The sequence below is a fragment of the Alosa alosa genome, chromosome 20 (genome assembly GCF_017589495.1).
Source record: "Alosa alosa isolate M-15738 ecotype Scorff River chromosome 20, AALO_Geno_1.1, whole genome shotgun sequence".
Classification (NCBI taxonomy): Eukaryota; Metazoa; Chordata; class Actinopteri; order Clupeiformes; family Clupeidae; genus Alosa; species Alosa alosa.
Window position 1 is genome coordinate 15,307,863 of NC_063208.1, and position 13,118 is coordinate 15,320,980.

General features: G+C 46.3%; 1 protein-coding gene across 3 annotated transcripts in view; it reads right to left on the bottom strand.

The window, feature by feature from the left end:
• The window catches only part of ctnnal1 (catenin (cadherin-associated protein), alpha-like 1), a 57,334-nt gene that overhangs the window by 12,203 nt on the left and 32,013 nt on the right, over positions 1-13,118 (bottom strand). For all 3 annotated transcript variants that reach the window (XM_048229529.1, XM_048229528.1, XM_048229527.1), the window contains exons 3-7: positions 7,709-7,899; positions 4,466-4,585; positions 2,830-2,919; positions 1,762-1,935; positions 950-1,150 (exon numbers count right to left, since the gene is read on the bottom strand). In XM_048229529.1, the coding sequence (XP_048085486.1) occupies positions 950-1,150; positions 1,762-1,935; positions 2,830-2,919; positions 4,466-4,585; positions 7,709-7,899 (776 nt within the window). The remainder of the gene's footprint in view (positions 1-949; positions 1,151-1,761; positions 1,936-2,829; positions 2,920-4,465; positions 4,586-7,708; positions 7,900-13,118) is intronic.

Below are 13,118 nucleotides of genomic sequence, written 5' to 3' on the forward strand. Positions count from 1 at the left end.
GAGATTATAGACAGACACATAGCAATAAACAGCACAGCCACTTGAGAACCTAGGGATGACTTTAAGCTAGCCCCTATGTGTCTGTGTACGTAAGTGTGTCCAGTCCAAGTGAGTGAGTAGGCAAAAGTAAAAGACAGAAACCTCAGAAGGTGACAATCTAAGTGTAAATGACCCAGCATTTTTTTTTATTATTATTATTATGATCTTTACCTTTTAAACTATTCTTTCACTATTGCCCTGTTCTGCTTTTATTTGTTATTACTGTATGCTTTTGTTTATGTAAAGTACATTGAATGGCCTCTGTGTATGAAATGAACTATATAAATAAACTTGACTTGAATTGAATTGACTTGACAGTATGTGAACGTCCAGTCAGCCTCTCTGATGTGGTCAGAGTGTGAGCACATCTGTAATGTATGGGGTGGACCAAGAGAACAACATGGCTGGCAGGGCTCAACGTTAACTTTTGGAAGTGGTTTAAAGTGGTAGCCAGCTTGGCAACCAGGCATAAGGTTTTGGTTATCAAAGCCAACCAAATATGGTTGCCACGAAACAATTTGGTAGCCAAGGGCAACCAGGCAATCATTAATGTCGAGCCCTGATGGCTGGCGCAGGACTGTGTCAAGCCAGGATTTCCATCTGATATTTGATGTTTTGCCAATGGCACTTTAGCCCAGCTGTTATACTGAAGGCATATCAGCTATGGATGTGGTCACGCATGTGTGTGTGTGTGTGTGTGTGATTCCGTCCAGGCTGTGATGAGGGTGTGTGTGTCTTACTAGGTCAGGTTAGCCAGCTGCAGCAGGTCCTGGTGCTGCTTGTGAGGGGTATAAGCCAAGTCAGTCAAGACAGGTGTGTGTGTGTGTGTGTGTGTGTGTGTGTGTGTGTGTGTGTGTGTCCATGCTTATGTGTGTGGCCATGCCTGTGCTGTGTGAGTGTGTGTTCGTACCGCCTCCGTCCAGGCGGCGATGAGGGCACGTGTGTCCTGGCGGACGAGGCCGCCCAGCTGCAGCAGGCCTTGGCGCTGCTCGTGGGGCGTGTACGCCGAGTCGGTGAACTCCTCCATCTGCTCCACCAGAGCCTCCAGCTGTGCCGAGACACTCTCCGCCGGCACCCCGAACAGAGACTCCCGCAGACCCTCCACCTTACCCTGACACACACACACACACACACACACACACACACACACACACACACACAGACACACGCACACACGCAGGCACACACACATACACACAATTAGACACAATTATCAAACTGTGAAAATTCCACACACATTAACAACTTTTACACACATACATATACATAGACATGCACATATTATAAACACACATATGTACTAACAAGTATGAGAGTGCACACACACACACACATACACACTTACGTACACAAAATGAATAATACATACAATACATACAAACACAGTTACACGACACACACACACACACACACACACACACACACACACACAAAGACACACAGGGACACACACTTACACACAAGTGCCATGTTCTTCCATAATTTACCCCAATGTAATTAAAAAGCTCTGTCAGAAGTAAATGAACTATGCAATCTACTTTCACTACACTTTCCCCAAAGCCATTTATAAAAAACTTCTTCATATTCTGAGCACTGCAAGGACAAAGACAAAGCATCTCTCCACAAAAACATGGAACAAAGTAAATTTATCACACCAGAGGAACAACTGCCCTCGAGACTTGAGGCTGGTGTGTGTGTGTGTGTGTGTCTGTGGTGTCTCACCTTAAAGTCTTTCAGGCCCGTGTAGAGGCTGACGGGCAGCCCAGACTGGGCCTCCCCGCTGGGCCTGGAGTCCGTCACGATCTCGATGACCTGGTCCAGGGCGCAGCGCATGCGCTGGAACACCGCGTCCTTGTTGATGCGTGCCGACTCACAGTCGGGGTGTCTGAGGCATGTCTGCAGGGGCACAAAAGGGCATACACATCACACACACACACACGCACTGTTACGGCCAGCTCGTTACCAGACCGAAACATAAAGAGGGACACGGACAACAAGCTTCAAAGCAAATAATAATTTATTGAATTAACGCAAAGCAACGTTACCAAATACAAGATGTCTAGGGGAAAATGAATGGGAGAAGTGACGTGCGTGTGTGGATGCAATGTAAGTGTCAGTAGATTATGTGAGAGACTAAATGAGTAGACAAAGAAAAGAGAGAAGTAGAGAGATCTAGAATAAAGGAGAGTGAAAAGTGCTAGTGCAAGAGAAAGTCAAAATAGGTGCCTGCATGAAAGAAGAAAAGTGCCTCATGGGAAAGAGAGGACAGCCCCCTAATATAGCAGCACCTGGTTACAGGTGCACCCAATTACCAATTAACCTCCCCAGGTCCAACCCCGCCCGTGCACTGACATGGGATGGCCTGAGGAGGGCACAGGGGGTCGTAACAACACACACACACACACACACACACACACACACACACACACACACACACACACACACACACACACACACACACACACGTCTAAATACCGAGAATGTATAGATTTCATTACAGAACAGGAACTCATAACTTCATGAATTCATGAAAATATCTTGAAACATACTGGATATCACTCAATAAAAAGTTGAGCATCAAAAGGGAATCATGACATCTAAGATTCCTGTAGTTATCCATACGTCCATTTTAGGAACACATACCATGCATGCAGTGACAGTGGAACATGGAATTCCTTATGTTCCTCATCACCTAATATTCACTTTTTTGCATGTCCTTTATTACAACACTAGGTGGCGCTCTCTCCAACCCCACCCAACATCAGCATCTGCATCAGCTTTTGCACTGACCTTGGATGCCGTGAGGAGCATCATGGTGCACTTCTCCAGCACAGCGCGGGCCGCAGCCATCCGAGCCTTCTTCTTCTCGTCCTTCAGATCCTGACCAAGGACAACACAGCACACAACGACCGGTCAGAGAGCCAGAGAGTCCGACCACAACAGAGGAGAGAATCCCGAGAGCCGGAGGCAGTCCTCCTCCTCGGACAGGCCTATAACGGATTGAGACGCGCAGACAGATAGCGTAGCCCCCCGGGACTGGAGATAAGGCCGTCGCCAGGGGGGCTCCGAGACACTGAGCGGCACGCCGCAGTCCCTCAAAAGTGCCGATAGAGCAGGATTCAATGCCAGTCAAAAGTCTTCTGGGAGTCTTCCAGCGGAGAATGAGAGATCGAGAAGGTGGGTGATGGTGTTGTTTGTGTGTGTGTGTGTGTGTGTGTGTGTGTGTGTGTATGTGTGTGTGTGTGTGTGTGTGTGTGTGTGTGTGTGTGTGTGTGTGTGTGTGTGTGTGTGTGTGTGTGTGTGTGTGTGTGTGTGTGTGCTGGGGAGTAGCTCAGCTCTCTTCTCTCCTGGCACGGAGCCCATGGATTACAAAGGAGATGTGATTATCTGTTATTATATTTCCCCCGCATTTGAGCCTCAATAGATGGAGGCTGCAGATTCGCTGGGATGCTTTGTATTGAGGTGGAGAAAAAGAGACGTGATGAGTTTGTAAAGCACTGTTCCACGGAACGAGTGAGCGAGAGAGAGAGAGAAGGAGAGAGAAAGAGAAAAGGAGAGAGAGAGAGTATGGGTTGGACTTCGGAATGAGGACACAATTCTTGGGCTTCAACCTTTGCAGTGAGCCCGATGCTTAGCAAGATGAAACATAATAGAACGAGACAAGGATATTAAATTTATGAAACTTCATTCAGTTAAACTTCGGAGAACTAACATAAAAAAATGGCAGAGAAACTTGTTTTTTTATCTTTAGAAGCAAATCAGAGGTGCATTCAAATTCGCAAACATAGGCAAACGTTTGCGAACAGTTTTCCGTTTGCCCTGAGTTTTCGGCGAACGTTTGCGAATAATCGCAAACAGTCTGCAGAGGTAGTTTTCTGCGAACATACAGTGGAACTAGACATGAGCTTGATGAAGGTAACAATGCAATAACCATTACAATAGAATGTTAACACTAAATCGTTCAAATTTAAATTTAATTGTTCGAAGAAAACATGTTCATCACGACCGTTTCCCACTGTTTGCCTAATTTGAACGCACTTGAACTCAGTTTGTTGAGGAGAAGGCCATAAACATAAAAATGGACGAGCGGACGGTATGAAGGCCAATGGGGCTCAAGTGCTATGAAGTGTTCAGAGCACAGGCAGGGTATGTCTAGGTAAGGGTTTCAATAAAGCGGTATTACTTAAAATAACAGAGAGCGAGCGAGAGAGAGAGAAAGAGAGAGAGAAAGACAGAGATGATGAAGATAATGATGACGATGATGATGGCGATGGAGATGATAGTGGTGATGACATTGGGGAAGAGAATTTGATAATGTGCTCAAAACACTTGTATATAGCACAGAGAAAGAGAGAGACATTTATGATGAGGAGGAAGAGGAGGAGGAGGAAGATGAGGAGCAAGAGGAGCACGCAGGAGTACTCACATTCTGTCTGTCTCCCGTCAGGTGGGCAAACTCCACCATCTCGTTGCCAAACTGGCTGAAGATCTGTACAAACTCCTGGAAGGTGGTGACCCGCTCCAGCTGGTCCAGCGTCACCAGCACCTAAGGGGGGCAGAGAGTTCAAAGATCAGAGAGGTCACAGGTCAGAGAGACACCACACACCACACACATCCCACCACTGTTTAGCATGACTAAAATGAATAGGCAGATTATCAAGAAAGAAGGTGTGCTGGATACCAGGTTCAAGGCTCTAGTAGTTGATATAGTAATAATATGACTATAGTTTTCTATTTCCGGCCGAAGCTGCGTTGTATTGATTTTAATGTGGCTGTAGACAGCGTTTGACAAATCCCAAGCCATGTAAAAGCAAACTTTTATGTTTTTCTGTCAGTCATACAGTATATAATATAGAATATCCATTTTGAGTGCAGAATTGTCAACATTTTGAAAGAATTATAAGTTGAAGCATATTCTAGTTAGCCTGCTGAGACTGCACTAAGTTATAATGTAAACAGAATGGGCGTAAGATGAAAAATGGACAAATTTACAGTTTAACGAATAAGGTGGAAACTATGAGTCGTGCTATATCAACACAGTGAGTGCTATAATACTTCCATCAGTTAAAGTGAATAAATATGGTGGCTTATTCTTTGCTGTGCCATTAGTGTCGCTGTGGGTGGTCATGCGTGTGGAGGTTCATAGGCAGCCCCCTGGTCCCAGCTAGTGGTGGCTAAAGCTGCCAAAGCCTTGCTTAAATCCCACTCGACCTCTGGAGAATGCAAAGCCACACATGAACGACTTGAGCTCTGGCTGAAACGGGGCTGTGGCTGCTAAGGAACAGGTCTTAATGAGAGGAGGGGGAAAGCTGAGACCACAGCAGAGGAAGGCCAGTCAGGGCCAGTACGGAGTTCACTTGGGTCTGGTGAACAGGCTGCAGTGGACAGAGACACACACACACACACACACACACACACACACACACACTGTTGTTGGGATTGTTAGCCTGAAGGCTTCAGCAACTCCTAGCCTGAGGCTGTTTAGTAGCAGGGGAATCAGTTTTGCTGATGTGCAGGATAGTTTGTGTGTGTGTTGTGGTACCCCAAGCTGCTCTTGTTGTCCCACTAGGGCAAACCGTCGCCGGATCCCCTTGGGTAAGGTGGTGGATGGCGTGTACTGCACCAGGCCTATGCTGGAGGGCACTAGGACCCTGGGGAGGTGCTCTGGAGACTAGGGACGTCAGCACATCCACTAATTGGAGTCCAGCTGCAAATGGTTAGATTGGCTCTGAACAGCACCTGAAAAGACCTGTTGCTAGAGAGACAAAGAGGGAAGCAGGGTTGTGGAAGTAAACCCCATACAGCTTTTTGACCTTGGTTTAAGGCAGTAATGTGGTCTGTTTAAACTGCTTCAAGTGTGATTGTTTGTGCCCAGGAATTTTGAAGATCGGAGTGGACTGAGGATCAGCCAAGAGGGCCCGGCCCCCTTCCAGACTCGAGATCCAAAGAAGATCAAGAAGTTTTTGTTGCATTTTGAGTACCTCAGATTGAGGCTTTATAAGTTAATAAAAGAAACCGTCTGCTGGAAATCACTCTCCTCGCGTCTTTGGATCCCTGGGAGTTCACTGTGTGTGTGTGTGTGTGTGTGTGTGTGTGTGTGTGTGTGTGTGTGTGTGTGTGTGTGTGAAAATCTATGAGAGTGTGCAAGCATTCAACCCACTCAACAAGTTAGGTACAGATACAGTACAAGACGTACAGAAGGGTAAACAGAGGGGAAGGAAAGGCAGCATCAGCCAAGTGCCTTAGCAGTCTTCCCCAACACACACACACAAACACACACACACACACACACACAAACTACACAGAGCTAGAAGTGCCAGAATGTAGCTACCAAAACAGATTAGTTTTTAAAATGTTTCTGCTTAAAGATTTGCTTGGTTGTTGTCTGCTCTGTGAGAGACATTGTTACATTATCGGTGAATATTACACGAGACACTGATAGGACGTGCTAAAAAAAACAGACAGGTTGAGAATTCTGATTAAACACTAATTACCTCGTGATTATCATTAGATCATAGAGCATAAGTAAACTTTTTGAAAAGTTGACACACAGGTCCCTGCAGTAGCAACATTATACACGCCACCATATGCCAGGGATAGATAAATAAATGAATAAACTCAAGATGATTTAGACAGTGCAGCTGACATTAGTTGGCTTGCAGCTGTGTGTGCATGCAGGGAGGGTATAGGGAGGGGGGGTTATCAGACAGGGACAGAGGAGGGAGAGAGAAATTCAATTTTGTTTTGACTTTAATGGCAGGCTACTCTTAGGGCCTGCTGTCTGTCCAAACAGGCCTAACCAGACATGATTACTCCCGATTTCTCTCTCTCTCTCTCTCTCTCTCTCTCTCTGTCTCTCTCTCATTCTGCATCTCCTCAGCCTGCCAACATCAGCTACTACAACAACAGCAGAAAAAGGGAGAAAAAAATGCCTCTTGTTTTCGCCAAGGTAAATGCACTGCTTTCCGTCAATTATCTCCAAAGAAGCAGTAGCCTAAGTGCTCCCGGTGGCCCCGGCCGCAGATAACATCGCACAACTCTGGAGGGACTCGGTGGCCAAAAGTAACTCCTTATGATTGCCTCTTTTTGTTTGTGTCTGTGTGTGTATGTCTGTGTGGACGAGTGTGTGTGTGTGTGTGTGTGTGTGTGTGTGTGTGTGTGTGTGTGTGTGTGTGTGTGTGTGTGTGTACTCATCGGTGTATGTATGTACCTTCAAGTTACCAATTTATTTTCCAGTGGTCCTGAATAGTCCTGTGAGGTCTTCAGCTGTCACACAAGTGGTGTTGTTGTGATTATTTCTAAAGAGTCTTTGTGAATGTGTATGTGTATGTGTGTGTGTGTGTGTGTGTAAGGGCACTCTTGTGTAACTGTATGTATGTAACTTTCCATTTTTTCTATTCAATATTCACAAATATTGCACAAATCTGAATTGCATCAACAATGGAAAGAATCTCTAGGGATTTCAATCTGTCACCCAAACACACAAAACGAATCCAGCCGCGACTGAACACTGCAACTACCTTTGTCTCCCTCAGACTACCCATGATTGTCACAGACGTTCCGTCCTTTCAAAATCGGGCTTAAAAAAAATCAGGAGGAGTCCTGTTCCCAGCTTTACACATTCCATCCCACTTGTGCGCTGCTGTGACTGTATATTGCTATGGCTCACCTTGTTGCGTGAGGTGATGATCTGTTTGATGACGATGCGGTCAGCAAGCACCAGCACTTTGGTGACGGACGACAAGAGCATGCGCGCCGCCTTCACCATGCCAGTGCGGTCACTGAACACCGTCCCACGGCCGCCTTCCGACTCCGGCTGCTCCAAGCCGCTCACGTCAGTCAGCTGGGCGATGGCATTACCTACGGGTGGCAGGTGAGAAGCACTGGCATTAGCAAGACAGAAGGTTATCCCACGGTCACAGAAAACATCTGCTGGTTGCAAATGTGCCCCTTATTTTTCATTTAAAACGGAAATACCCTATAAACACATTTATAGCCTATGTCTGAAAGGTTTTAGAACTGTCCAGATCAGCACGGTAAATAATTGGTGGTATTGGCTAACAATGTGGATGAAAACCATTATTGCGCTAATAGCATCTGAAAATTGTCTTCACAGTCCTATCATTGGATGTATAGGGTGGGCCACGCTTACTGAGGGAGAGAGTGGTGGTATGTTAAAATGTCAGTTAATAATGTTAAAATGACAGGAAACAGAAGGGAATCATGATACTAACAATTATTTTTATTCAGTTGATTTACAGTAATGGTCTGTCAACTGTTTTCTTGATTAATTAATAAGCTGTTTATTAACCAAAGAAAAAGGTGAATTATTATTTTCATCTATGTTACTAAAGCCCAATATTTTGTCCTCAAATGCCTTGTTTTGTCCAAGACAGCCAAAAAGTTTACCGTCACAGAGGAGTAAGTAAAGTAGAACATATTCAAGTTTGAGGCTGCATTTTGAGGTATTTTCCTTAAAGAATCATCCAAACCCTTCAACTGATCACCAAAATAATAATTAATCAAAATAAAAGATGAATCAATTCATTGTTGCATCCCTAGTGTGGGTGTGTCTGTGTGTGTGTGTGTGTGTTGTGTGTGTGTGTGTGTGTGTGTGTGTGTGTGTGTGTGTGTGTGTGTGTGTGTGTGTGTGTGTGTGTGTGTGTGTGTGTGTGCTTCAACAGGTTAGGAGCACATGACAGAGGTGGTAGGCTAGGGCCTGGTCTCCCTCCAAACCTTTCAGTAACAGCAAAACCCTGCTTTGACTTTGCTAATAAATAAATTAAAAAAAAAACAACAATAACCCAACACGAGTTAACAGAGCAACAAAAACTATTTTAAAAGGCTGCATTAAAATCCAATCACACGTCTCCCAGGGGCAAACTCCTCAGGCTCAAATAATAATTACAGCCACTAGCGAGGACCTATGGCCACTTACAGGGAGAGAGAGATCCACTTTAGCCGGTAACAGTGGCCATTCTTTCACTCTGCGCCTGCTTCAGTGCCAGGGGGCTGTCTGTGCCCAGACAAAGTGGCACTAGTGGCTTATTTTCAGCCGAGCTGGCAGTACCACAACACCCTGCCCTAGTTGGCACTCGACGGCGGAGTGGGCATGACTGGGTCATTCGGCCTTTGTTTGTCCACAATGGATGGCTGCTATTCTTGGGGAGAAAACATGTTTTTTTTTCCCGTTTGGAAAAGTATATATTTTTTGTACAGTAAAAGCATGGGTCAGTGGGAATGGGAGTGACAGACCAATGTGAAAAGGGACAGTCTAGAAAGAGAGACAAAATACAGAGCTGACCAGACAGGGTCAGAGACTCCGCAGAGAGGAAAGACGAGACAAGGGAAGCGATGAGAAATAGTCAGAGGGGGGCTGGGTGAAGAAGAGAGTGAGCGAGAGAGAGAGACAACGTCGCATATTCATGGCCCTATCGAGAGGCCCGCCCCTGATGTTCCCAACACATTGTCTTAATGTTCTGATTGCATCCGACAGCTCGCTGCCTGCCAGCGTCCCAAACAGCTGAGACATTCAGCCGCAGCTTACAGAGCGCGCCCGCTCCACTCACGATGGCCAGACCTCACTGTCAGAAAGCCCTTTATACTGTATAGCCCTGCTGCAGTCTGATGGGGCCTCCCTGCCTCACGCCTGCCCTGCCATATCTCCCAACTGCCACTTTCCCCTCATGTCTGAGCGGAGCTCATAGCAATAACATTGTTCCATTGTCAGTGATTTGCATTTGTTCGCTAATATGTCTGTCTCTCTCTTACTTCTAAATGGCTCTTTTCCCAACAACTTTTGCTCTTTTCTTGTGCTCCAAGTCTTTGAGAGGAGACAAACAGTTTAATTCCCCTCCACACACACACACGCACGCACGCACGCACAGACACACGCTTTCACTAACTGCCTAACACACACACACACACACACACACACACTTTTACTTTCGCTAACACACACACACACACACACACACACGCGCACACACACACACACATACACAGCTTCTCACACAGTGTGTCTAAACAGCCGCTGGTGCCCTTTTCAAATCCGCTAACTGGTGCTTAAAAAACAGCCCGCCAGATGGAGTGTGGCCCTGGAGCTTTTGTTCAGGCGGAGGGGAAGCCAGCCTATTCCAGCAAGTTACCACCAAGTATTTCAGAGGGGCTCAAAACACGCTCTTCCCAGGGCGCTCTCAACCAGGGCGTGATTTGTGAGAGGCAGTCCAGCCAGGGAGGATTAATGTCCACTCTTCTGCCTCTCCGGTGGTCCGTCCACCCAGCATGATGAACATCAGCAAATTAAACTAATGCAATCAGTGGCTTTATCTAATTCATTATGCAGGAGGCATTTAAAGAGCTGGGCCTGCTCCCTCCATCCAGCTGAAGGCAAGGGAGGAGAGAAGCTGCAAATAGCTTGTGTTCTTTCCCCTCCTCTCTGATCACTCTCTTTCTGTCTGCGTCTCTCTCTTCAAGTCTGGCTCTGGCTCTCTCTCTCTCTCTCTCTCTCTCTCTCTCTCTCTCTCTAACTATCTCCTTTTTTTCCCTTATCTTTAGCAATGACTCTTTTCACCACAAAAAAAGAGCTAATTCTGCTCCCAGTTGTCTGATAGGGAAAGTCACTTTGTGCGAAAACCACTTCCACAAAAACCTCGAGACTCGTGCCTCACGATGTGAGACGTGCAGAGGAACGGGGCGGCAAAAATGCAAAGAATTGTGGGTAGAAGCGCCATGCATTCAGTCCCCCTATCTCCATCCCTCCCTGTAGCATTCTTGCTCCGGTGAGTCATCACCCCCCAGTCCCGTCCGTGGCGTCTCCGTGTGTTCGTGTGTTTTTTGCCCCATTCCGTTCCGCTCACTCCACGCTTCTTAACGAGCGGGCGGATTACACGCACGGCGGCGTGTTCCAGTTCGGCAGCGCCGACGCCGAATGCCTGAACTTTTTTTTTCCTTCAATGGTACAATGCTGCAATGTGTTGAAATAATTGGGTATGAAATGAAATGGTCATCTTGTCATCATCATTCTGAATGGAAGCGTGGGTCCTGTTAACTGGACACATGACAGAATTGTTAAAATGACAGCCTTTGCCTTTAATTAAAGGATGGATAAATTGATCATGTCAACACACACACACACACACACACACACACACACACACACACACACACACACACACACACACACATGTGCGCGTAAACTCTTAGCCGAATACGAAACCCAAAGAGAGAGTGTGGATCAAGGGTGGCCTCTGCTAATTGCAGTTTAATTAAGCAGAAGGACACTCTTTCTTTCACACACACATAAATACACACACACACACACACACACACACACACACACACACACACACACACACACACACACACACACACACATGTTGGGCCAATAAAAACTCATGATAAATCATTCTGTCAACCCATAAGGGCCATGAGTAAAGTCTGAGTGTGCACATTCTCAAAGCCCACACACCATGCTAACACCCCCAACCTCCTACACACACACACACACACACACACACACACACACACAGACATACGCACACGCACGCACACACAAACACACGCACACACACACACGCGCACACGCACACACACACACACACACACACACACACACACACACACACACACACATACACACACACACACACACAACACAAACTCTGTCCCCATGCCAACTGACACTGACACATTGTGCAGACTGCCCATTTCTAGCCATGAAACTCATCAATCAAGATAACAGCACTTGCCGTATCAGATGTTAAAGAGGTGAGTTGACCAAGCTTACACTCATACCGGCTATTCTGTATGTCCTTCAGTTATGCAACCTGAAAAGTAGTGTTTGTCCTGTTGTTTGTAGTGTTTGTACACACTGGGGTTGAAATATACTGCAGGCACCCGGGGAGAAACGCTTAAAAGAAAAACTCTCTCAATTCAAAGCTGTCTCAGTAAGCAAGGACAGGTTCACACACTGTGACTGCACGGCCAAAACAAGGGTGGCAGAGATCGTTATGTCGAGAGCGATCTGATCCAATTCGCAGCCCGCCTGGCTCACGCTGGTGCACAAACTGAGTACATTGTCAGTTTGTGTCAGCTGAGCTTGCTCAGTTCCGGAGAGCTCTGCCCGTGAACTGGGTTATTGGAGATGTGGGCAGAGAGAGCTGAAAGATATCCGTACAAACAAGAGAACAAAACATAGCCTTGCTCCTGTACTCTACCTTCTATTCATCCCTGCAATCTGCTCTCACTCACTCGTTCTTCCTCATCCCTCCTCTCTCTCTCTCTCTCTCTCTCTCTCTCTCTCTCTCTCGTTCTCTTGTTCTCTGACTTCCCACAGAGAGACGAGTATATATTGCAGTCTGCTGCAGAGCCAGCCCAGCTGAAGGCAGGGTGAGAGGAGGCATTTTTAATAGCTTTCAGCAGATACGCATCTCAAAATATACTACCGGCCGGCTACCAGAGGCTTTTTTACCTTGTTTCACCCCACGTCAGTAACAGTAACGGCCTCGCCACATCTCCACCCCACCCCTCTAGAAGTGACCTTCTGTTCAGCCTCAAGAACTATCAGAAGTTCAGCCTTACTGTAGTCTGGTGGTGTTAGACAGAACAAAAAGACTTGCAGAGGTCCACTGGTGAGCTGGTACCCCTATCCAGTTCTCAAAAATGAGAAAAGATGTAACATCTGGCGAACGCCGCCTGGTTGAAACATCTCTAATGCTCAGGCTACCTCAGGAGCACTGAACAAAATGCACATACCTGAAAGTCTTTTATTCAGCGTGTCTGCCATCTGCTATCTGTTTCTGCTAAAAAAGCAAATTCTCTGGTTTTTGCTTGTTCTGCTAGCTGCTGATCTAACTTCTAATGAAGGAAACGCACTGGAGGAAAAGTGAAGAAACAACACTGCTGTACTTCAATTGTATTCTTGCAACAGTATGGCTCAAGTTTCCAATTCCAACTAGCACAACTCTTCAGCCAGGTAGACGAACTAATTAGTGAAATCACTTTTATCAAGTGCACAGGTAGACCCAATACATGGTAGGACTTTTACGTCCTAAAGCCGGAGTTGTCCACCTCCTCAC